This window comes from Siniperca chuatsi, linkage group LG16, assembly GCF_020085105.1.
Source record: "Siniperca chuatsi isolate FFG_IHB_CAS linkage group LG16, ASM2008510v1, whole genome shotgun sequence".
NCBI classification, from domain to species: Eukaryota; Metazoa; Chordata; class Actinopteri; order Centrarchiformes; family Sinipercidae; genus Siniperca; species Siniperca chuatsi.
Genome location: NC_058057.1, coordinates 14483784 through 14506640, shown reverse-complemented (window position 1 = coordinate 14506640; position 22857 = coordinate 14483784). Strand labels below are relative to the sequence as shown.

Sequence of the window (22857 nt, the reverse complement as noted above, 5' to 3'; positions counted from 1 at the left end):
CATTGGAGTTGAGAAAGGGTGGAATGAGTCAACCCCATATACAGGGAATTATAATAATCGAGAGATGATAAAAGCATGGACTGTTTCCAGGTCCTTATGAGATAAAAACGGTTTTAATTTGGCCAATAGTCAAGTAATTTGGCCATAGCTGATAAAAGTGTGATTACCTCAGTTTTGTGTCATGTCATGCTGTGATTGGTGGAGAGATAACTGCTGTATGCATGTGTGCCTACATTTCACCTACTGAAAGACAACAATGCAGTGGCATCTGTATCGTGATAACAGAGTGACACATACCAATGTTACATTCAGTATACTAAGATAATGCACAATATGTCCCTGATCCCTGACTTGTTTTGGGAGTGGTGCATCTGGGTTTACTGGGTTATGGTTTTACAATCATCCATTCAGTCAAGTAGTTTCACCATGAGAAACACAGTAAATTAAAGCACGACACCAGATGAAGAAAACTTCATAAAACAGTTTTATTTCATGTTAAATAAGTAAACATGAAGTGTTACAAATAATATTACACAACTGTGTGTCATCAGTATTTTATCCCTTACTGTGGACTGCCATGGATTAGAAACCTTTTGATATGCTGCTGAATAGATTATTTTAATCTCAAAGATCACTGGTAAAAATGTGGATACTGTGTTTACATGGTTAACTTTATGCAATGACAAAATTAGTGTAAATCAATTATGGCAAATGTACCTATTTATACTGTACATTATGAACTATACACTTTTAAAATACTGACAGGTAAAACTGTCGAGGCACAAACAAACATTTCACAAATTTGCCTTGCAGATTTAGGGAGAGCATTTAATTTAAACTTAAATACAAAAAAATATTTCTGAACAGTGAATTGTTATGCTCAAAATTGTGCATTAAATATCAGATTGAACTCAGCATTTCAGCAATTTTATTTTATAAATAGTTAATACAACACTGTACATCTAACTCTTCTTAGAAGGGAAGTGGGTCTAAAGACTTCCTGATTGTGTTGTTCTATTTCAGGACGTTACACTGTAACAGGAAGGAGATTTCAGGGTAATTTCTACAAGCTTTCATGTTAATTGTGTGTGCGTCTAAAACTTGGCTTCTTTGACGATAGATGGTACAGCAAGGCTCCCATTGTGGCAGTCGGAAGGTCCCTATCAATCAAAACAAGTTTGTTAATTCAACAGTTTAATGAACACTCTCTGTAGATTTTAAACTGATCGGTCTAGCTTCATCCTCAAGAGCCTTAGAATTCATCAAAAACAGTGACCTAACACAACACATTTTCAGCTAAACATCACAGCACACTATTTGCTGTCAATGTCCTCTAGCTTTATAGACAGGCTATGTACACATTCCTACACACATTCTGTACACAAACATTCAAGATAACCTATGACTGAAAGAGCCCAGACATCTCTATAGATTTTTCACATTATCTTACCTGTACTTAATACTTTGGTCGTTACTATAATCTTGAGAGCAAATACATGTCTACACGTTGTTTCTTCAGGTTAATGACAGACGATAGGACCAAAACAATCAATTAAAACGCTGAGGCCACTTCTTTAGCTTTTGTAAGGACTTATGAATGCTTGTATGTAGTTATTTGAGCTATGCATTCATTGACTTATTCAAATGTATTCAGTTCTTGGCACAACATGTAGCTGACTGCATGCTAGGGGAAAACAAAAAAATTCACAAATAAAAGCATATCAAAAGGCCTTTTTCACAGCAGACATTTTGACTTGGCAGAGTAGGAAGAGCACAGGTGTTACTAATAACATTAACGATGGCAGTCAGTAAGTCATGACAGTATGACAGTGAGCCAGCACGCACCATAGACATGTTTCCACTTTACAAGGATGCACACGCAGCAATGGGGTGGAAAACATGTTTCACTGCTTAATTATGGACATTTTCAGTATTTAGAAATAAAGCAACTTGCTTGAAAGTAAAATTACTGTTTAGAGCTGAATTGGTATGCAGCAGTCATCCTTGCATTTCCAAAACTACACACCACCTTTGATAGACATCTATCAGCTTTGGCTAGCGAACATGACACATATTTCAGTGGGAAATGGCAACTAGTAGCAGCAATAACGCTAACACAGATTACACAAAGTTAGCTCCACAGGTAGAGAGAAATCACCTGAGTGTGTCCCAAACCATATCAACGGGTGGCACTGGTTAAAAGCACAGAAGCCCCCCTCACACAAGTAGTGTGATCAGCAGTAGTGTGATTGTGTTAGCATAATAATAAAAAAGTAACGTTAGCATGAAATAGCTACTGCTTGACTTCTGCACAAGTTAAGAGCACAGACACACTCATTCTGGTTATTCGTAACATTTGCAAGTATGAAAATCCTGCTGTTTCCTAAAAATATACCAGACAAAGAATATATAGTCATATTAGAAATTACTGTGGGGAATACAGTCAAAGTATCACTCATGAAAAATTACAGTATGTCAATTCAGGATTTAATCTGTATTATTTATTAGCCACACAGGATCATGAAAAGAAGCGCTGCACACTTGTTTGATTTTTTTTTTCTCAGAAAAATGATCAGTTTAACAACGTGATGCATTTTCGATCCAACGGCATCAGTATGCACCTTTATTAGCTGTTACAACTGAAACTCTAAAGACATGTCAAACTGATCGCCAAAGCATCGATCACAGAGCCCGACAAATGTTCGCACTCATCAAACAGCCTTAAACACACAATAACAGTGTGAGCTGTTTTACCTTAAAACATTTATTCCTGCAGTTTCAATGCAAAACCATCCACTGCCTTCATAAAATCCATGGCTCTGAGCAGTTCGCTGGAGCTAAAAGCTAATTCTGCACTCTGAGCTAGCCGAGAGGTTTTCTTCTCGTGCAGTTTAAGGCACAAAAATAACTTCACGTGTTGATCTCACAAGCTCTCAATCATTCCGGTTTGTTCTCTATCCCCTGCATGAGCGTGCATTTCACATGACGTCAATACCATGACCCTGAAACTGAAGCAGCTAAATGGAATTCAGCCATCATTCATTTTATTATTTGCACCTGTGATTTACATGTCAAAATGGCTTCTTTGAAAAAGGCCTGTTTATGGATACATTACAAAACAACACAGATAAATAAACCTGTAGTTTCATAAATAAAGCTGTAGTTTCAAATCAACTGCAAGGTTTTGAATTAATAATTCTCTGGGAGATAGTAGTACTCCATAGTAAACCAGGTACACTCCCATGTGAATCCTAATCATTTTATGGTTTTTGTCATATCAGGTGCATATGCTGTGATGGGGTTAATTATTACCTGAGCTGATTTAAATTAGTTGAGTTAAATTCACATGGAATTGCCATTAATGTAGTTGAAGAAAATCCCAAACTGAACCAGGCTTATTGAAACAATTGATTGATAGTGTGAATATTATTCAGCGTGACTGTAAGAAACTGAGAGTGAGACAGAAAAGGCAGGTGGAAGGATGTGCAGCAGGTGATTATCGTGTGTGCTGATTGCTCTGTGCTCCTACCTTTGTGCATCTGCGTGTTGAGCTTAGATTTGAGCAGATTGTTTTGTGGAAGCAGAAAGGTTTAGTGATCAGTTTTGAGAAGGAGGAGTTTGCAGCTGGGAGATTAGTGCCGTGGCTCCGTAGTCTTGTCCCGACATCTGCCCCTCCGCCTAAAACAACAGCTACTGATTACTTCTCATTCAGTGTTTATAGAGGCGTGAGTCTCCAGTCCGGGATGAAGTTTCTGTGACAGAATCTGATCTAACAGGCAGGTTTGTAATTCCCTATGTGAATTCTTGCCTGAATGAATTCCCTCTTTTATGTTTGTATTTTATAGGTGATTAAAATACCTAAAATTATTCAAAGTTCAAACAAAATCCAGCTTGGATGTTATGCTTAAAGGAATAGTTTAACATTTTGGGAGATATCCTTATTTGCTTTATTTCCGAGAGTTAGACAAGAAAATTGATACCACTTAGTGCTGGGAGGTTTGAGTGTTATGTTGCCTTGTTATACCCGGGTCTGGACCTCTAAATAGAGTATTTCGAGTTTGGTAACACAAAAGCCCAGTAGGCTGGAGAAGGCCAGGCTAGCTGTTTCCCCCTGCTTCCAGTCTTTATGCTAAGCTAAGCTAATCATCTCCTGACTCTAGCGTCGTATTTAAGTGTCGAGTGGTATCGATCGTCTCATCTAACTCTCAGAATCAGAATGTTTGAATATATTATGAACCCTCACATCTGATATTCAGTGTATGTTAGCTTTAGATGTGAGGAATTTGACTGCTGATTTTCTGTCAGCATTCATCAGTAACTTCACCACAGAGCTTGGAGACCCACCCAGACATCAATAATGACGATTTTGTCCATGGTCCTGTCACCCCCTTAGGGCAGCATTGCTTTGTTTGCTTTGTGTCACATTCAAACATTCTCTTAATTATGCTCTTTATCTTATTATTATTATTATTATTATTATTATTTTAGGTAATTTGTCTCTTTGTACCTTCTTGGTCTTTTTTCAGACATTGTTTTCAGGTTCTTTCTCAAAAAAACAGCTGAAAGCAACTGTTACCAAAGGTTGGCTAGTGGCTACACAGTGGTGAAATAGAAAGAAATGTATTATGACAGAATTAAGACAGTATGGGTTAAGAACAGTGGGGGAAATCACAGCAATAAAGCATTAACTGTTGGTACTATCCAGACAAATTCAATAAGTTCCTAGTCAGTGAAAACATTTCTTAACATGTAAGCATATGCAGGCAGATGTATTCTCTTGTTTTAACACAATGCTGAAAAAGATTAAAACAGCCCAATGTGCAGCAGAGACAGTGTAGCAATCCCATATTCAACAATATTTTTATGGAAAATTGTTACAGACATGCAGGCCAACTCAAGACAACAGCAAAAATAAACACAATAGGGAGCAAAGAGTAAGTTATTTCTGGAGCAGCACAAGACGTACATGTGACTTTGACTGCATGCCTTCCATGCAAACTTATGACGAGCAAACAAATAACACACATGCCTTTTTCACAACAGACATTTTGACTTGTCAGAGTAAAAGCACAGGTGTTAATAATAACATTTACGATGGCTCCGTTCTATACCAGGACCCTGAAACTAAAGCAACTACATGGAATTCAGCCATCGTTAATTTTATTATTTACTCCTGTGCTTTTCCTACAGTGAGATATCAAAATATCTTTCATGAAAAAGGCCTATTCCACATTATACTACCACCACCCTGCAGTATATCCCCAACAAACAAAACAAAGCATAACACCATTTTACACTTACTGCTGCTTTGGCCAACAGGTTTGCATTTTGTCTCCGCAAATCGGACTTGATTAAACCTGCACGGAAACAAAGACCCAGAACAGGTAAAGCCTGCATGAGATAATGACACATAACTCTTCTATTACAAGGCAACAAAATAATTAAAATAATATTTTAGGTCCATCCTACTGCAATAAATACATCTAAAATATACAGATTAATGATATAGAAATAAAAGTGTGGTTCTATGACATGATGTAATAAAGGTGACTATCCAGTAGATGGCTCATGTGCACACATTACATTCATAACTTAACATAATTTAATGCATTTTGTTTTATTACACAAATCTGTGTGGCAACAAATACAAATCTGAAGATAATATACTATGTCTAATTTATGCATTCCAACTTACCCTCAAATGTTGCATTGCACAACAGTTTGATTCCAACTCAATCATTAACCTCCATTTCCACTGAATGTTTCACAACAGATTCTAACCTTTGTAACTGAATATATTTCAGAGCCGATACTAGGCTTAGGACTCCACAGTATATCACAAATCAAAGAAGTGGGAGTTCAGTTGTGGTTTTCTCACAAAGCTGTTCTTTTCCTTTTAAAAACTGGCATGATGACCACAACCAGAAATCCACTCATATGTCTAAATGCTGAGTAAGTTACAAAAGACAGTGAGTCAGTCTGCTGACCTTTTGTGAGCAGAAATGTCTCATTAAATAGTCTTCTAGTGTTTTTTTAGTGTGCACAAAGTTTAGCGCTTCAGTGGCTAAAGCATTTTTAAAAAGTTATACATTGCTCATGGGCCATGCAAAATGACCTAAGTGGCTTTGTATTGACTGAGGCATGAAGTCTCTTATTTAATACCTGAAAACAGACTGCTACTGTGTGTCAGTATGCATTGGCAGTATTTCTGACAGTGTGTTGCTTACCTTCTGTGTGATGCAGAATTTTCCACTACTCAGTCAATGAACAGCAAAGCGTTTACTGCTCCACCCTCTGACTTGTTTTTCTCAAAACTTCTGCTTAGTGCTTTGCTTAATGGGAAACATTCACTTTTGAGTGAGGAGGACGGAGGACTGAACAAGAAAATGCCTTTCCTGTGTTGTTTCCCCAAAAGTTATAGCAACTAGAGAGTGTAAAGGGGTTATGATGCCATTGACAGGCGACCAAATAAAACACACTGTTACCTTGAATAAAATTACAGATTTCTCTGGGTCTGAACATTGTTGGAAACATTTGGGACAATGTAAGTACGCAACTCAACAAAATATATAACATAGGTATAGTCGTTTTCAGACATTGTAATGAGGAAAGGTTACATATTATACCTTTTAAGGAAATGAAAGAATTTTTAAGAACTCTTAACCCTGAGCTGCTTCCAGGGTCAGATAGCTTTCCTGTAAGGCTGTGTGGCTGTACACATTTTTTGTTAAGTATACAATATAATAAAAACACATTTGTCATTGTGTTGGAAATCTGTATCATAACACAACCCTAAAACAGTCCTTCAGTTCATCTACATTCTTGGAATTCAACATTTTCCCACAGGAAACTCATAACAGAAACAGTGACAGACAAAGATAATTATTTTGCATTGCTCTATGTGACATAAAATCAGTAGCTTGCTATGACTCAATACAGCAAGCGTTTCACTGTCAGAAAGGTCTTACCTGTCATTATTGTGCCGATTAGAAGAAAGACACACAGGAAGATGTTTCCTGCCAGTGTGCCGAGGCTGTCGATGATCTTCCCCTGGCAGATGGTGAATATAATGCCAAACACCTGAGCATACAGAACATGCAATAGTTAGACATAAAGCTGGTGTTTGCACGCACAGAAAGGCAAAACAAATGTGCTTATTCTCACTTTTATTCCTCAGCAGCTGAGGTCTATCAGAAGTGGCATCCATATCTCCTGGAGTTCCCTGCAGCCAAAAATGCTGCATTCAGGGGAAGCCTCCAGTATTATGGTGCCACTGCCTACAATCAGCTATCCAGGGGCCCGTTTCACAAAAACTGTAATCACTGGTAGTAGCGTCATGTTTCATAAATTATTGTTGCTCGGAAACTCAAACATTTGTGAGTCTTACAGGGTTCTCACATGTTAATGCATGATTTGCAAGTACGGTGTTTGTTTTGTGTCATGCTGTAAATTGCAGCTTGCATGTTGAAACTAGGAACAAACTAATCTGCAGACTTTCAAATCCACAGTCAAATCAGGATTTTAGCACATTTGATTGGACAGATTCTGTTACTGTTATTAATTGTATTATTGTTTGAGCTATATATTGTTTTAATATATGTACCCAGGTCTTCTTGGAAACCTGCACTGATACTGAGTGAAAGAAGGTGAATGACTTTTTCTGTACAACCAGTAAAAACACAAACACACATTTGTTCGTTGTGCTGAGCTTGTCTGCACTATTATGTTGAGAGTGACCCTACAGGTCACTGAGCTGTACCTGTGCTGAACAGTTGAGGAGTCCGGATGAGGTCCCCTCTGACTCTGGGTACGTCAGCTCAACTGCAAACTCAAAGCCCAGCGGAAGGTAGCCAGTCATGAAGAACCTGGACACACACACACACACATATAGGAGCACAGAGACACACAGTAAACATAATTGTTAATCATATAGAATCACAAGTTGATTTAATCGTAGCTAAACCACAACATTTCTGATATTAATTTGATGGAAATTTCAATAATACAGTCTGGAATTTGCATTTAAAGGATTAGGTAGTTTGTCACAAAAACACACTTCCTGCACAGACTCTGCCCAGTGACGTGTTTTGCCTCTCCCTCTTAATAATACCTCGCAAGTGGTTGAAAACTTTGTACCTACTAAATGTCAGTGTCCTCTTAGGAACTTAAGACTAACGCCCTTGTCTACAGCTTAATGGCATTGGTGATGTTACACAGGAACAACAGGTTTTGAAAGCAGATCATTTTCTCGCTCAATACCACCATGTCGTCCTTCCACTTAAATGACAACAAGTGAAACTAAACTAAAAGGTTCTTACATGGGAACAGCAGCAGCCTGAGTCACTACCTACTGTATCTCCAGATGCTTTTCTTTGACATTTATGTATGCATCCTCTGCCTAGAAATGTGCTTTGATAACAAGAACATAGAACATTAAACATGATGCTTTCGCATGTTGTTGCTTTTTCTTTACACATGATCCTTAATGTCCGTCAAGAGTTTGATAAGGGATTAGCTAATGATACATAGAAAAATAGAAATTCTTATTAAAAATAGAAATTCTTAGATACTGCAATGGGGGAAGAAAAACAAGAAAAATACTTGGGACAACTTTATCAGTTGAATACCAGGAATCCCAGCAGGAATGTGAAGCTAGCTGGAGCTCATTTAGTCTCCATTAACAAATGAAGCTTTCTGTGAGTTATTTGATAATTCAGTAACATAGTAACATAGCTGGTGTACACTGTCTGGCATGCACGTGTGCATGTATGGTATATTATGTAGGTGTAGGCCTTCACAGAAAGGGCATGCACAATCTGGAAGACAAATCTGTGCTACTTAGTAGGTGTAATAATTTCACAACAGCCACATAAAGGTTAAAACCAGATGCAAAAGTACTGCTGGCTACAAGATCTGGTTTTAATTCCAAAAGAAGAGAGAAACATGTATGAAAATATATGTAGCCTTGTAGATCATTTTCACCTATAAAGATGTTTAATTTTTTCAATTCGTAGTGGCTCTATAACCTTTATTTTAAGCATCAGCATGTACAAATGCAAATCTTTACCATAGCTCCTACTGTGTGTAGAGTGTATGTGCAAATGCCAAAGGTGAAAGCTAAATAAACACAGCTGTAAATTATTGTTGCAAATGTCAACAGAGGTATTTCACTTAGAGAAATTAACATAACAGAATTCAATGAATTCAGTGGAACAGGGTTGCACCAGTTTCCATCTCTGATTCATTTTAGTTTACAATCCTGCACTGAAGGAGACATAGCCACTGTGTAGGGAATGTGCAAATAGTTAGAGCTTAAAATGTGATATTACTGAGCTCACTCCAGCTCGCTTACTTAGGATATAATCCGTCTTGAATGAAAGTATTTTTGGTGATTTGGTAGTCAATATATTTCTATATACATATCATTTCTGTTTTCTGTCCCTTTGACTGAACAAATTAAGTGTATTTTGAATTAAGTATCATACACAAGTAAAAACATTAAAAATGAATAAATCCTTAGATAATGTTACTTCTATACCCAAAAAAGAAAGAATGAATGAAAGAATACCCAAGAGCTCCAGCGGTGATGAAAACCACCCAGAGTCGTCCCAGATTGAGTGTAGCAGCATAGACTATCATCCCCACCAGAGACATGAAGTACACTGCGAGGGTTGTCTGCCTGGAAAAACACATGAGAAATATACAACACTGAACACTGTAATCATCATTATCATGATACATTTTAACATAGAGTTGTAGTAGAGTATTGCGACATTTTTATGTGGATAAACTTCACGTTACAGTAGGTGCTGTAGCAGACCACAGTAGCGTCTAAAGCGATGATATTACATTACAGACAGCTTCAAAATTTAAAAAAGCTACCTTGTGGAGTTTTTGACCACTAGTAGCGCTATGGAGCAATGTTTTTATGATCTTGAAATAAGTATTGTTCACAGTGATCATAAGACCATCGAAACTGCAGTCTGACATTTTGAATAAATCTCAACATAAATCTAAAATAAACAGCATTTTGAAAGAAAAAAACACATCCTATCAATTTAAATCTTATACAGCTCTTTAAAAAGACAGCGTAGAATCCTACATGATTTGTAACAATATTGACATGTTGACAATAACAGGTAAACAGCAAAGTATTTAAGAATGGGCAATCAGATGCTAATTACAATATGTGTGAGAGTAATTAAAATGTCTGACAAAGCCAGTTGGGACTGAATGTGTCTCTGCATGTAGCCACAAACACACCCACATTTTCCCATTTGCAGAACAAAACTGTAAATAAGACTTGGGGGGGTTGACTGTAGCCACCCATAGGGTGGACACTGCAGTCACTACAGAGCCAGAGGGCCCATGAGGCAGGAGCAAAAGGTCAGAAAGATCACCGTTAGAGCAGCATGCTGCACCTGGATAAACAGACACAGAGCCCCAACAGCCAACACATAAACACCAAGCAAGAGAGATGAGATGAGATGAAAAGTGAAATGACAATAAACAGAAGAGAAAAAAAGCTTGTGTCCGTTTAATGTCAGATAAAAAAGGCTAAAAAAAAGTGGAGTCATAAACTTTGTCAATCAATCAGTCGAATAATCTTCTTTTTTGGTCAATATTCAACCATGTGAACTACAACTTTAACTCCCTTTCTGTGCATCTTTATGATTTCCAACGCTTACTTGTAGGTTTTAGTTTTGTCCAACCAAACGCCACAGATCAGGGAGCCGACCATCCCTGCAATGACAATGGTGAGGCCAATCCTCCCAGCATTCACCTCTTCTCCCTAAAGGATCAAGGAAGAAAGGACACAGATTAGTGACCCTGCGGCAGCTTCAGAGAAAGCAGACATCATTTCAAGCAAGGGAGTTGAGGTGAATTTGAGTGAGTTTCTGCATTAATCTAGTGTCCCATCAGTCCTTTCTCCACACCTCCTATTGATGGAGAATAAAATTAAATGAAAAGCTTCAGCAGGCAACATAAAATTACATATCTTAGCAGCAGCCTGTATTGATAATTCAATAGAGAAAAGCATCCCATTCCCCCATAGTTTCAGTCTACTTGCCCTATATGAAATATGGACATTACCACACCTCCAATAGGAAATGATGAGAGAAAAAAACTTCTAATTAGCGATGAATGAATGCTGTGTCCAGAAAAAACTGGATTTACCAGTATTAAATCTATTACCACAGTGCAGTTTATTGATGTTACCTTACATTATTTCTGGGTATTAAAGGTTACAGCTGAAGCTGCTGAAATGTGAAGCTGCAAAGTGTAGTTGCAATGCGAAATATAACAGCTAAACCAGCTTTTCAAGCCCTGAAATGTCAAACTTTTGGAAGTGTAACAAGAGTTTGAGTATTTGAGGTCAATGCTAATGTATACTTTATGTGTATCCATATACAGACACAGTAGGCAGAACTTACAGGGTAATGCTCGATGATCATGCGGTTCAGCAGGGTGCCAACAGCATAGAAACAACCCACGTTCAAACCTGTGAGTTGGGAAATATTGTCAAACAAAGTCTGCACACCACAAACCACTGGACAAAAACATCTTTCAGGAAGCTTTTCACTGTTAAGGAAGCACTGTGCTAACCTCCTTAAACATTGCAATGTGAGCAGTGGAAGGGTTTTGGTTTTCAGTTGTGTCAAATGAACCTAATCAGGCTAGTTTCCGAAACAGAGAGCTGACCCAAACCAAGGATTTATTTAAAAGGATAGGTCTGCACTGAACAAAGGTTTGAGATAAAGTCAGTAACTCAGATATAAACTACAGAAAAAATATACACCAGCATAAAAAACACTTTTTTAAGATCATTAGCACCATTTTGGAAAAATGTTAAGAGAGTGAAGAATCAAAATGTAAAAATAACAATTAATATGTTTTTTTATTTGATGCTATTTGCAAATATTACTATGTAAATGAGCCTGTTACTTGAATATAACTGGACATTCAGGAACAGCAGTGTGATGATACCAAGTGAACTCTGCATAGTTATCTGGCAACCCAAAGATCATATGCAGAAAGACAGAGAGACACACACACACTAATAATAATCACATGAAATGACACATCTGGGTTTTCTTGGTCTCCTCCTCCCCTGTTTGTCTGTGTGTGTGTGTGTGTGTATGCGTGTGTGTGTATGCGTGTGTGTGTTGTGGGCGCGGCTACCTCTCCTGACACCTGGTTGGGCTCCACACCTGACTCCAATCATCTCATCAACTCTCAGCTTAAATACCTCAGCTCTGCAACCACTCATCACCAGATTGTTCCTTTTTCTTCTTGTGCCTCTGATTAACTGGATCTTCTCATTTGTACCTTAGGACTCCAGTGCCAGTGTCTTTGCCTCGCCATCTCCAAGACGCCACCTCAGCTCAACTCCTGCTATTCTCCATTACACCAACCTGCCTGCCTCCTGCCTACCTCAGCCCAGTGATAACCCTCCATCAACCATCACTGATTCATTAAAACCTTTTACTTACTGCACCCTCTGTCTCTGTGTCTGCTTCTGGGTCTGCCAAAAACGAAACGTAACAACGGTGAGGTCAAGCAAAGGAAAAGTGTTCCTTAAACTGCTCACAGCTGTTGGACATAGTTGCTCTGACTTGACAAATCTGACTCACTGCAAGGAAACAAATTTCATATCCCAGAGTGCTTTCACACAAATGTTTGACCTTTGGGTCACATAGCTCAAATGCATTTATTAAACATTGTCAGAATATAAACAAACTTTGGACCCCTCCAGGACCAACTCACTCATCACTGTAAGCTTTTGCATAACTAATGAGATTTAACGATAAGATAGACCTTGTTACATTTTAAAGGGAGAGGCTTTCTTGGAAATCAGTTAGGGGTGTCCGTGCTAATATAACAGCTATTATCCAGGAGAATCACTGACTGGTATGATGTTGGAGAATACCTGAATCTGGAAAACATTTTGAGTGGGACTGGTCAGTTTAATAATAACTGTGAGGATTCATACTGACAATGAAAATTAACCAAAGTCATTTCTCCCACTTTTTCAAGCTGCATTTATTATGAATATCTTGTCCACTCTAAATGAAAAAGTCAAAGCCTCACCTACAGACACTGCAGGAATAAAAACAAAGCCTAAAATATCAACAACACTGTTTTAAATGCATTTCAAAGCACTGTTTGACCTAGTCTGCAAAAGGACCTTTCCCCTAAATTTTAATGAATGATTCATATTACTCTAAAATAAAAATAATGAATAACACAATTTAATAAATAGTACTTTGGAGAACAGTAATGACCAACCATAAGTGATGATGAGGAGGATGAAGGGCCTGTTGCAGAGCAGCCTGAGGATGGAGGCAGTGTAGGAGTACTGCTCTGGTGGGATGCTACGAGCTGTGGCCTGGGCCTGAGTCGGAGGAAGTTTAGGACGCTCCTGGAAGACTAGCATAAGCAGAGACCAATATCAATGTAAAATACATAAAACACAAAAAACAACAAACTCAACACTATTTAAATCATCTACACAAAAATCGATGAAAAGCCATTTACAGGTACGTGAGCATAGAGGGTCACAAACACAGACTGATGTACAAAATAATATAATAACATATAGTGTAATCCTATGTCTCTGTATTTTATAGTAAGAAAATATTGCATGTTTCAGTGTTTGCTCTCTTTTTGCAGTTTGCATTTTAGCAGGCTTTGTAAACCTCTGCAACCGCCTTCGGCTCTCTGGTAGATTCATCATCATAAACTGAAAGAAACCACGTTGGATCTGCATATTTAACTCACTAGGAGGGTATTAAAGTTTCATTTTGGAACAACCAGAGACAAAATGACTGTAATGTTTATTCTAACTTTGTTACTTTTATTAAAGGGGGAATTTAAGGCGAATATTGCATATGTTAGGATTTAACTGGCTAAAGCAACATAAGTTTACTGTTGGACATTATGTTTGTCCTCTTTACACAAGCAAACAAGAGTGCAAACTTCCTAAATGACCACCGCATGAAAGTCTGAGAAGCACATGGAGCTGTGCCACAGTACAGATGAGCCATCTGTGTTTTGTGTATTATCCTGAACAGCTGCAAAGATTTCATGTGGAATGGGACACATCCAGACACAGTCGTACAGGTCCCTGCACATACGGTATGCTCAACATACCTCCAGTCAGCCAGTCTCTGACCCAGCGGACAGTCACCTTTTGGGGGTGATAAGTGTGACGTGACCTGTTTCAGTCAGTCTTTTTCCTGGGTGAAAGCACGTGCCCTCAGCCCTCATGGGGAAACACAGATGTCTTGTCTTTGTGGTTCTTGGAGCTGAGGCAGCCTCTTCTCCCTTCAGCAAATCTGACCTGAAGGTTTGTGTTCAGTAACCAGTTCTCACTAATCCTGTGAAACTAACCTGCTCTTTGAGACAGTACATGACAATACATGACAACATATAAGTTATAAATGATCTCAGCTGCATTTACTTCATGTGTGGTCATTATTCAAATGAAACAAAGTTTTATTCAGATAGTTTTGGAGTGCTCATACTAATAAATTGTAAAACAGTTTGGGCATGCTAATTTCCCTTTAACACCCCCAGGGGTTCCCCTTATTCAGTCAACCAGATCAACCCATATTATGTCTTAGGGGAAAGCAGCAGCCAAACTTCTTCTTTCACCTCTCTTTGCACACATTTTAAGCAAATCTCTGAATCCTGGGACTTTGTCTGCCCTGCTGACTCACAGGCCTGTTTCAGGACTACAGATGGCACTGCCAGCAGGACAACCCTCACACATGGCATCTTGCATGTATGTGCGAGGGTGTGCTATGTGTGTGAGTAGATGTGTCATATCATGAAACTACTGTGGCCAACTGGTGTGAATTATCTCCCTGGAGTAACCAAGCGCAGCATAAGTCACATCTCTTGCCTAATACCATCCATCACATGACCGAAACCAGGGGAAAGTCTGTACGTCTTGTACAGAATCAGTGCCCTGATCGATCTGAGTTATGATGTGGGTGAACCTTTGGAAAGAGTGAGGCTAGCTCTTTTCCCTCTTTCCAGTCTTAATGCTAAGCTAACCTAACCATCTCCTGGCTGTAGCTCCATATTTACCACACAGAAATGAGAGTGGTATCAATCTTCTCGTCTTACTCTAGGCAAGAAAGCAAATAAGTGTATTTCCCAAAATGTTGAACTATTCCTTAGAGGGGTCACAAAAAATGTTCGAAACCATGAAAATAAATTATGGACCAGGTCAAGTGAGTAGAGAATGAGCTGATGTCTGCATTTCAAGGTGCTTTATCAACAATAGGAGACTATAGTCAAAATACTAACAACACTGACAGTTTAGTCTGAATGTTGTACATGGTGCTACTATGGAATGCCTTCACAAGCATCCTTTTGTGTTACTGAATGCAGAATGCTTACGAGCGCTCGCGCCCTCCCCCTGCCCTGACAGGACAACAGCTTTTTCATGCAACTTGTTCCTCCTCTCTGACAACTACCCAGGCCAGTGTTCTCTATAGACCAGTCACAAAATAGTTTGCTACTGTATTCTGACTAACCACTTCTGTTATTGATCAACCTCCTCCCTAAATGACACAGCATATGATTCAAGTTCTCTCCACAATAAAAATAGACAAATGTGACTGCTACATGTATATTAAAAATATAAACACTGAGATCATTTATAAGGTGTCATGGTTTGAGGGTTTATGTATAGTATTTCCTGTTTTATTTTTTAATTCTGTAATAAATCATTGATCTGAACCAGCTCTGCATTTGGGTCCTGTTCTCCTGCTTGGCAAATTGCAACATAAGGTAACGGTAGAGCAAAGACAAAGAGAGTCAAAATGCATGGGTAGCAGATATAAAGCAGACTACAACTAAGCATTTTTCTTAACTCATATCCTGTTTGTCATGTCAAGTTATGCCACTTCCTTCTACCAGAAAATGTGAAGCCCTTTTGTGATCACAGGTCCTCTATTTCTAATATCTATACTATACTAACCTATACTTAACAAAATAATACTTTTGGGGTTTTTTTTCAGTATGCTGAAACACTCTTGTACTTTTTTGCCCATTCCCAAGACCTTACTTGTACCACAATAGTATCTTTTGTCAGTCTCCACTTCAGGGAGAGTTTTGTGTTGGTGCGAATATGCTGGTCAGCACTTTTCTTGTCCACTGAATGGTGCTTCTTGTCAGAGTGTAAGTCTGCTGTAAATTAGAACTCATCATCAGGTTGAATGAAATCCCATTGGCCTGAGTGGAAAAAGGCCCAGACAATACACGTCAAAGTCTGAGTATGTTTATAATGTGGGGAAGTGGAAAAGCTCATTCATTTCACTCACTTGACTGTTTCATTGACCACTTAACCTCTTTATCCATTCACAAAGATGACTGGTTACATGGTACAGTAAAATCTACATTTTATGTAAATTCAAAAACTGCCGAAACTACAAAAAAACACAACACCATTTGTGTGTAGCCATGCAGAAAGTTTCAGTTTTATCTGCAGAGGTTTTAAGATGTCTGGCTCTGAGAATACTGCCGCCACTCCAATACGATGGAGGTGAGTGAAATTTCTTTTGAGCTGCACAAAGCATGCAAGTAAGCAAACCAATGTAAATTTGAAAATGTAGCTTTACAATGCTTTGAGCAGCACAAACCAAATCCATTCACTTTTATTGTATTGGGAGTTCAAAGTCAAAACCAAAACTATCTGCATGGCTAGATACCACTAGAAATAAGGAAGAAAATACTAGATTTGTTATTGGGGTGGACTGACCCTTTATGTGCTACAACATCCCAAATCTTACCAAAGACAACAAGGATGAAGAGCAAGGTAGCCACTCCTGCTGTGATGTAGAACATAATGCTGATGTGGTGAGCCAGCTCATCCAAGTCGTCCACATTAGGCACCAGGATGGGAGGCACAAGGAACCCAATTGCAATACCAAGCTATAAGACAATGAACACATGTAACACAAATTAAAGAAAACAGTTCAGAACTGAACACGTAATATCAAAACAAGGTGACTTAAAACTGAAGTTTTGTTTTAATCCCATTGTTGCCACCTATTTTCTAAATCTCATACATACTGACTGAATGGTACCACAACATGTGTATTTGGAAGTTATTATTGCTTGTTTTGACACCACTTAAAGTGTATATTATAGTAATTTACTATTTATAGGTTTAAATATAAATTTAATAACTTTAAGTGTTATCTACAGTACATGATATGAATATACAGTTGCTTGGTTGTTAAATATTTACTATTAAAATAAATGATTTCAAATTAATTTTAACCATTAACAAAATATATTTTTTAAATTCTTAATCCTCTCAAACAAGCTCTGCTTCAGTGTCACTCATCTGAAATTTGCATTCTGTGCAAGTCAAGGATACCACATGAAATCCATCTCAGAAACCATATTATTCTCTTATTACCAAATCAAGTATACGTTTTAACAGCATCTGACTAATTCAACACAGAACTTCGCGATTGGGAAAGAGTGTTTTTACATTTAAACAGTTACACAGACAGAGTGTGATGAGAAGGTTTCAGCGAACAGTTAACACAATTTTCTCAGGACTCTCGCAACAGGACACTACAAGTCTTATGCGACTCTGGCATCCAGTGCAGCCCTGCATAATCTACAAACAGCTGTCAGACAGCCTCGCTATGTAGACCCTGCTGCAGAAGTAGAAATTAAACGGTGATTAGTTAGATATTCAGACAAACCTGGTTTCCCAGAACTCCTATGGAACAAGCAGTGGAAACCTCTTTCTCTCCAAACCACACTGAGGCAAGGTAAGAAGGAATACCAAGAACAAACACTGTGGCTACTGAGCACACAAACTGGCCAAAAAAGGTGACTGGGAACAGATTGGGACTGGCACTACCAATTTTTATCCAAGCACCAATGCAGTTAAAGGCTGACCCGACAAGGACAACATCCCGGATTCCCCTGTTGTCCAAAAGCCACAGGACGGGCAGAATAAGTGGAATGTAAGTGAGCAGGTAAATCATGGACAACCAGTCGATGGCCAGAGAGTCAATGTTGTAGAAGCGCATGAATATGTTGCTTATAATGCCGTACTGAAGCCACATGAAGGCATTGCTGGCTGAGACGGCGCTGAAGAGAAACAGCATGAACCAGCGACGATGGTAAATTTTGGTCTCAGCCTTGGGGACCAGCTCTGCCTGGTCACCTTGTAAAGCCTCAACGTCTAACCGTGAACCAACGGAGATGGCTCTGCCTAAAGGTCCTGGACTCCACTGCAGCGAAGCGAGGCCCGGAGCGAGATTCTTTGCAGCCTTGGACCGCTGCCACTCTGCACCACCGAGTTCAGAATTTGCATGGTTGCCTTTCAAAGTATTGTTTTGTGGCATTTTAACTGTCCTAAAATGGGCCCCTGGAGCGTGAGAGGTGAGAGGTCTTAAAATGTCCTAACAGCTTGCTGTCCTGTGTGCAAACTGCCCGTTGTAGAAAGATGCTTTTCTCAGAGAAGCCAGAGAGCAAGCACAGCACAGCTCATTGCACATATGTTTAGTCCTGTCATGTGATGTTAATATAGGAAATCTTCCAATTCTTCCTAAACCACTCCTACCAGCTCAGACCTTGTATCACTTCTTCAGTTAACTGTCCAAATAATAATGAGAAAACCTAGAAAACAAAAAACAGACATATTTCTCTGTGGAACTTTAATGAAGTCTAAGGATAACTCATTTGAAGGTTAATGTTTCCAAGTCTTTGTTATTGATCACCTAAGGATACCCGTACTGTTAATGATAATGCCTAGAATATTCCTTTCCTCCAATCATTTTGTATTTGTGCTGTTTAAAATCTAGATTTTACCACAGACTTTGTTTTATGTTGTTTATAAAATAACTTTTTAGTGCTGACCGTGCTTGAAATGAACTTCTATTCAAGCATTTGAAGACACTGTAAATGAGAAGACACTGATGTGGCAATAAAGCCTGCAATGCGATGTCTTTGAGATATGACTTACTTAGACTTATATTCCTTCTTGAAGACCATTGAGGGGTGTGAGATGGTGAAATGTGCTGATAAAGGCAGTTTGGATGCAATAAAATAACCTATGACACAACCAAATTGAGGCCAAATTTGTAGGATGCAGGTTATCAATTCTGTGCAGGCGTCAGGAAGAATAATGTGAATGAAGGTATGTCAAGGCAGGGGTGAATGGGGTGTTAAACCTGTCTGAAGAACAACGCATCAAATACACCTTTTGGCTCCAAGTGCCATAACACATGCACCAGAGGATTTGTTATTAGACAACAGGCTCATTAGAAGTCTATCAGAAAGCCCACAAATGTTTGTTCTTATTGATACTGCATCCAAAAATCCAGTCCGTGCTCTGGGTTACAAACAGCAAATCTTCCAGCACTAAGTGATGACCTTTTGGTGACATTTACTTGGAGTTGATGTACTGTAAGTTGACTCAAGTGTTGTTTGTTCAAAATCTTAAAGTGTTAAATCTGATGCTTGTGAGCTTATATTAACAGTGGCACGACACTGATCACTCCTGACTGCTTATTTGGCTGCTCATGTGGATTTTAAAATGCCCTGCTGCTGCTAATTTAGATAAACAGAATACAATGGCGGCACACTAAACAGTTGTTGTGTGTGTGAATACATTTTCATAAAAGAAAAAGGAGCATCATATATGTGAAAAATTGTGTGTGCGGTTTATGTGAAGTGACCATCACAAGTCACAATCAGAAAATTTTAGGGAAGAAAAATTAAGAAAACTATTTCCATATTTCCAATGATTCCAATGTCTATCACATTCAAAACAATGACATTTTGTCTGATTTACAGCTTTGATCTGTTTGTTTTTGAGTAATTGCAGTTAATATAGGCCTAACTTATGTATCCCTAGCAGTATTGAGTACTGTAATGACCTCTTCTCTGGTCTAACCAAGAAAGTTTTGAACAAACTGCAGTGAGAACACATTATGGCACCAAGTACAGCCATTATTACTGGTTAGTTTTTGGACAGACGTCAAGATTCTGCCCTTGGTGTTTCTATCACACAATGCCTGAAGACATATTAGACATGCTTCTATTTGATCTCCCTTCTAAATCCCGTAATTTTTCCAACTCTCGCTTAGGTGTTCCCTGGGCCAGGACCAAAATCTGTGGAATAGCAGCTTTGCCAAAGGACCTGAGTGAAAAGAGAATGTAGTGTGTGCAGCGACCTGCCGGAGGATCTGAAGCACATCTTCCTTTATTTCTCCAGCCTGGCCGCTTTCAGACAGAGGCTAAGAGACTTGTAAAAAAAAACAATGCCGATGGCACTTTAAGACTGTTGTAGATTGGAACTGAGCCACATTTTTTGGCCTGTCTGCAAATTCCAGTACGCAAAACATTGGACTCATAAAAATTGCCCTTGCATTTGGCAGACACGCCACTTTCATCAGGAGGAACTACGCTTCGTACCAAGGAAAAAGACTTGGAATTCGGTTGCTATTCGCTAACTGCTGTATTCAGCCAACAAAGACTCTATGGAGAACTTGCTTTTCTCTAACGTGGACATTTGTAAGATGGCTCAAGGAGGTGCTCTGAACTTTTGTTTTTGAAGTGTGGCTTACTGAAGATGTGGTGACTGTCTGGCAATTTTAAAAGCAATGTATTATTAATGATATATGTTTTGGTGATTTACAGAAATTTGGATCTTTTATTAGTTTGTTTCTTTCAGACAACTTATTAATACAGTTGTTTTCCTTGTATTACGCTTTCTGTGGTTACTATTATGGCCATGGCTGAGGGCAAGTAGATAAAGGCTTGACCACTTGAGGACAGGTTTAAGAGAGAGGTTGTTTTCTGATATGAGCCTTTTAAGTGTTCTGTGCTGATAAATAATAAGTGGTGCTTTTAGTTGACATAGTTTCATATGGGTGTAGAGCTCTGTTTCTCTACAGAGTTTAATATGAAACTGTTTTGTCTTCATTTCTCACTGATAAAATTTGCTAGTTATTTATAGTGAGCTATCACACCTTCATGTAAGGTGATAAATTAAGGTTGATAGTGATTGTTGTTACAGTTACATATTGCTGCCATTCATTTCCTCACATTCTCAGCAAGCAGTGTTGTGGCTTGAACGCACAGGAGATGATCTGGTCGCTTTAACGCGCGTAATGACGCACATGTGACAAATATATGTGGGAATGCCCAAATGATCGGTGGTTAGTGGAATTATGGTTTATATTTCTGATCAAGTAGGTGAAGAACTGACTTGACCCAGTTACCGACTAGAGGACAGCCCGTATCTCACAGCCTACCTGATTGCCGAAGACTCCGATGGAGCAGGCGGTGGACACTTCTTCTGAACCAAACCACACTGACGCGATTCTCGAGGGCATTCCGAGGATGAACACCTGCGCGAACGAGCAGCAGAACTGTCCCAGAAAGGTGACGGCGAACAGGTTGGGTCTGACGCTGGCCACTTTGACCCATGTCCCTGCACAGTTGAGCCCAGTGGCCACCAGCGCGATGACCCGGAGCCCCTTTTTGTCCAGCAACCAGGTCACCGGGAAGATGAAGGGAATGTATGTCAGCATGTAGATCATAGACATCCAGTCTATGGTGAAGGCGTCCACGTTGTAAAACTTCATGAAAATGTTGTTGATGATGCCGTACTGTATCCACTGGAAGGAGTTGCACAGTGAATATGAGCTGAACAGGAGGACAATCATCCAGCGCCGCTTGTAGAGACGGGTTGGTCGCAGCGCTTCAGGACCGTCCAGCTGACTCTGATCGTCCAGCTTGACATGGTTTTCTAAGTCAGCCTTAGTTTTATCCTGGTTTAGTTTAGTATCTCCTAACGCTTGTTTTTCGCTCATATTAAACTAGTCTCCTCAATATACTCATGGAGTATAAAGTTTTCACTCAACTGCTGTGCGTTAAACCACCGCAAACTGAAAGTGGCTGAATGTCCCTGTTTCATGGGAGAACACTAAATATCCAGCGCTTTCCTAAAGTCCCACTTTAACGACAGATAGGCTTACTACTTCATGTTTTCAGCTAAAAGGAGACGTTCATATGTTTCAACTCTCCCGACTGTTTATCTGAATAGTTAAGAAAGCAAGCAGTGAAGGCTCTACAACTTCCAGTTTGTGCGGTACCCTCGGGTCCATTAATTTATTTCCTCTCCCGGTTTGAAGTTAGTTCAGTAGTCGAAATTGCGTCTAAAGCCTGTGCAGTTTCAATAAGAGTTACAGATAACTTCATGAATGAATATGATCCTTTCTTTCAGATCGAGGTTTCCGAGTGTTAACACGTGTGGGAGCGACTGCTGTGACCCTCCACCCGGACCTAAAAACCGCTTTGGGGATCTCGAAACAAGTCGGTCAACTCAGACAGAAGGGCGGAGTTTCACACACAGTTCCCTGTTCTGAACAGCCTGTACCACTGAGATATCTGACAGTGTGACAATTAGTAACGTCCTTAAATGTCTGCGATTTCTTCTCTTATATAACATGTCTGTTGTTTGATTCGAAAAATATGGCCATTATATATGAATATATATATATATATATTTTTTTACAACTTTCCCTTCCAAGTCTAAAAACATTGTAGATAGCAGGTCATTTATTTTGTCCACTAGCCTAATAATAATAGGATGGTTACAAAAATGGATGAATGACATGAAAGCCTCAGTTGTGTTGTGAAGAAATGAATTCATACCCACACAGGACAGGCTATGAATGATTATGTTTTTGCTTTACAACATAAGACACTGTAACTTCATCTCTCATAATGGTGAACAGTGCCATCTAGGGACTCTCTCATTAAAGTAATAAAATACCATGTTGGTTTGTGTGCCAGTGCAGACTT

At 39.0% G+C, this 22857-nt stretch overlaps 1 protein-coding gene and 1 long non-coding RNA gene across 5 annotated transcripts; one reads left to right on the top strand and one right to left on the bottom strand.

Moving 5' to 3' along the window:
- Positions 1-466: 466 nt before the first annotated feature.
- Positions 467-22351, bottom strand: flvcr2b (FLVCR heme transporter 2b). Of its 4 annotated transcripts, none has more exons than XR_006374930.1 (11): positions 21303-22347; positions 16806-16947; positions 13291-13431; positions 11436-11503; positions 10689-10792; positions 9569-9679; positions 7760-7865; positions 6969-7080; positions 5302-5357; positions 3530-3678; positions 1024-1160 (listed from the first exon to the last, which is right to left on the bottom strand). XR_006374930.1 is itself a non-coding variant. In XM_044169314.1 (10 exons), exons 1-10 carry the CDS (start codon positions 21861-21863, stop codon positions 1095-1097), a joined length of 1467 nt encoding a protein of 488 aa, XP_044025249.1. In that variant the 5' UTR covers positions 21864-22351; the 3' UTR covers positions 467-1094. The 4 variants fall into 4 exon arrangements, 2 of the variants coding, with proteins under 2 accessions (XP_044025249.1, XP_044025248.1); XR_006374929.1 differs by lacking the exon at positions 21303-22347 and adding an exon at positions 17736-18512; XM_044169314.1 differs by lacking the exon at positions 3530-3678 and having other exon boundaries at positions 467-1160; positions 21303-22351.
- On the top strand, positions 20006-22830 carry LOC122863148. Its single transcript, XR_006374931.1, has 2 exons — positions 20006-20577; positions 22277-22830. It is a non-coding gene; the product is annotated as an uncharacterized LOC122863148 (long non-coding RNA).
- The last annotated feature ends 27 nt before the right edge of the window (positions 22831-22857 follow it).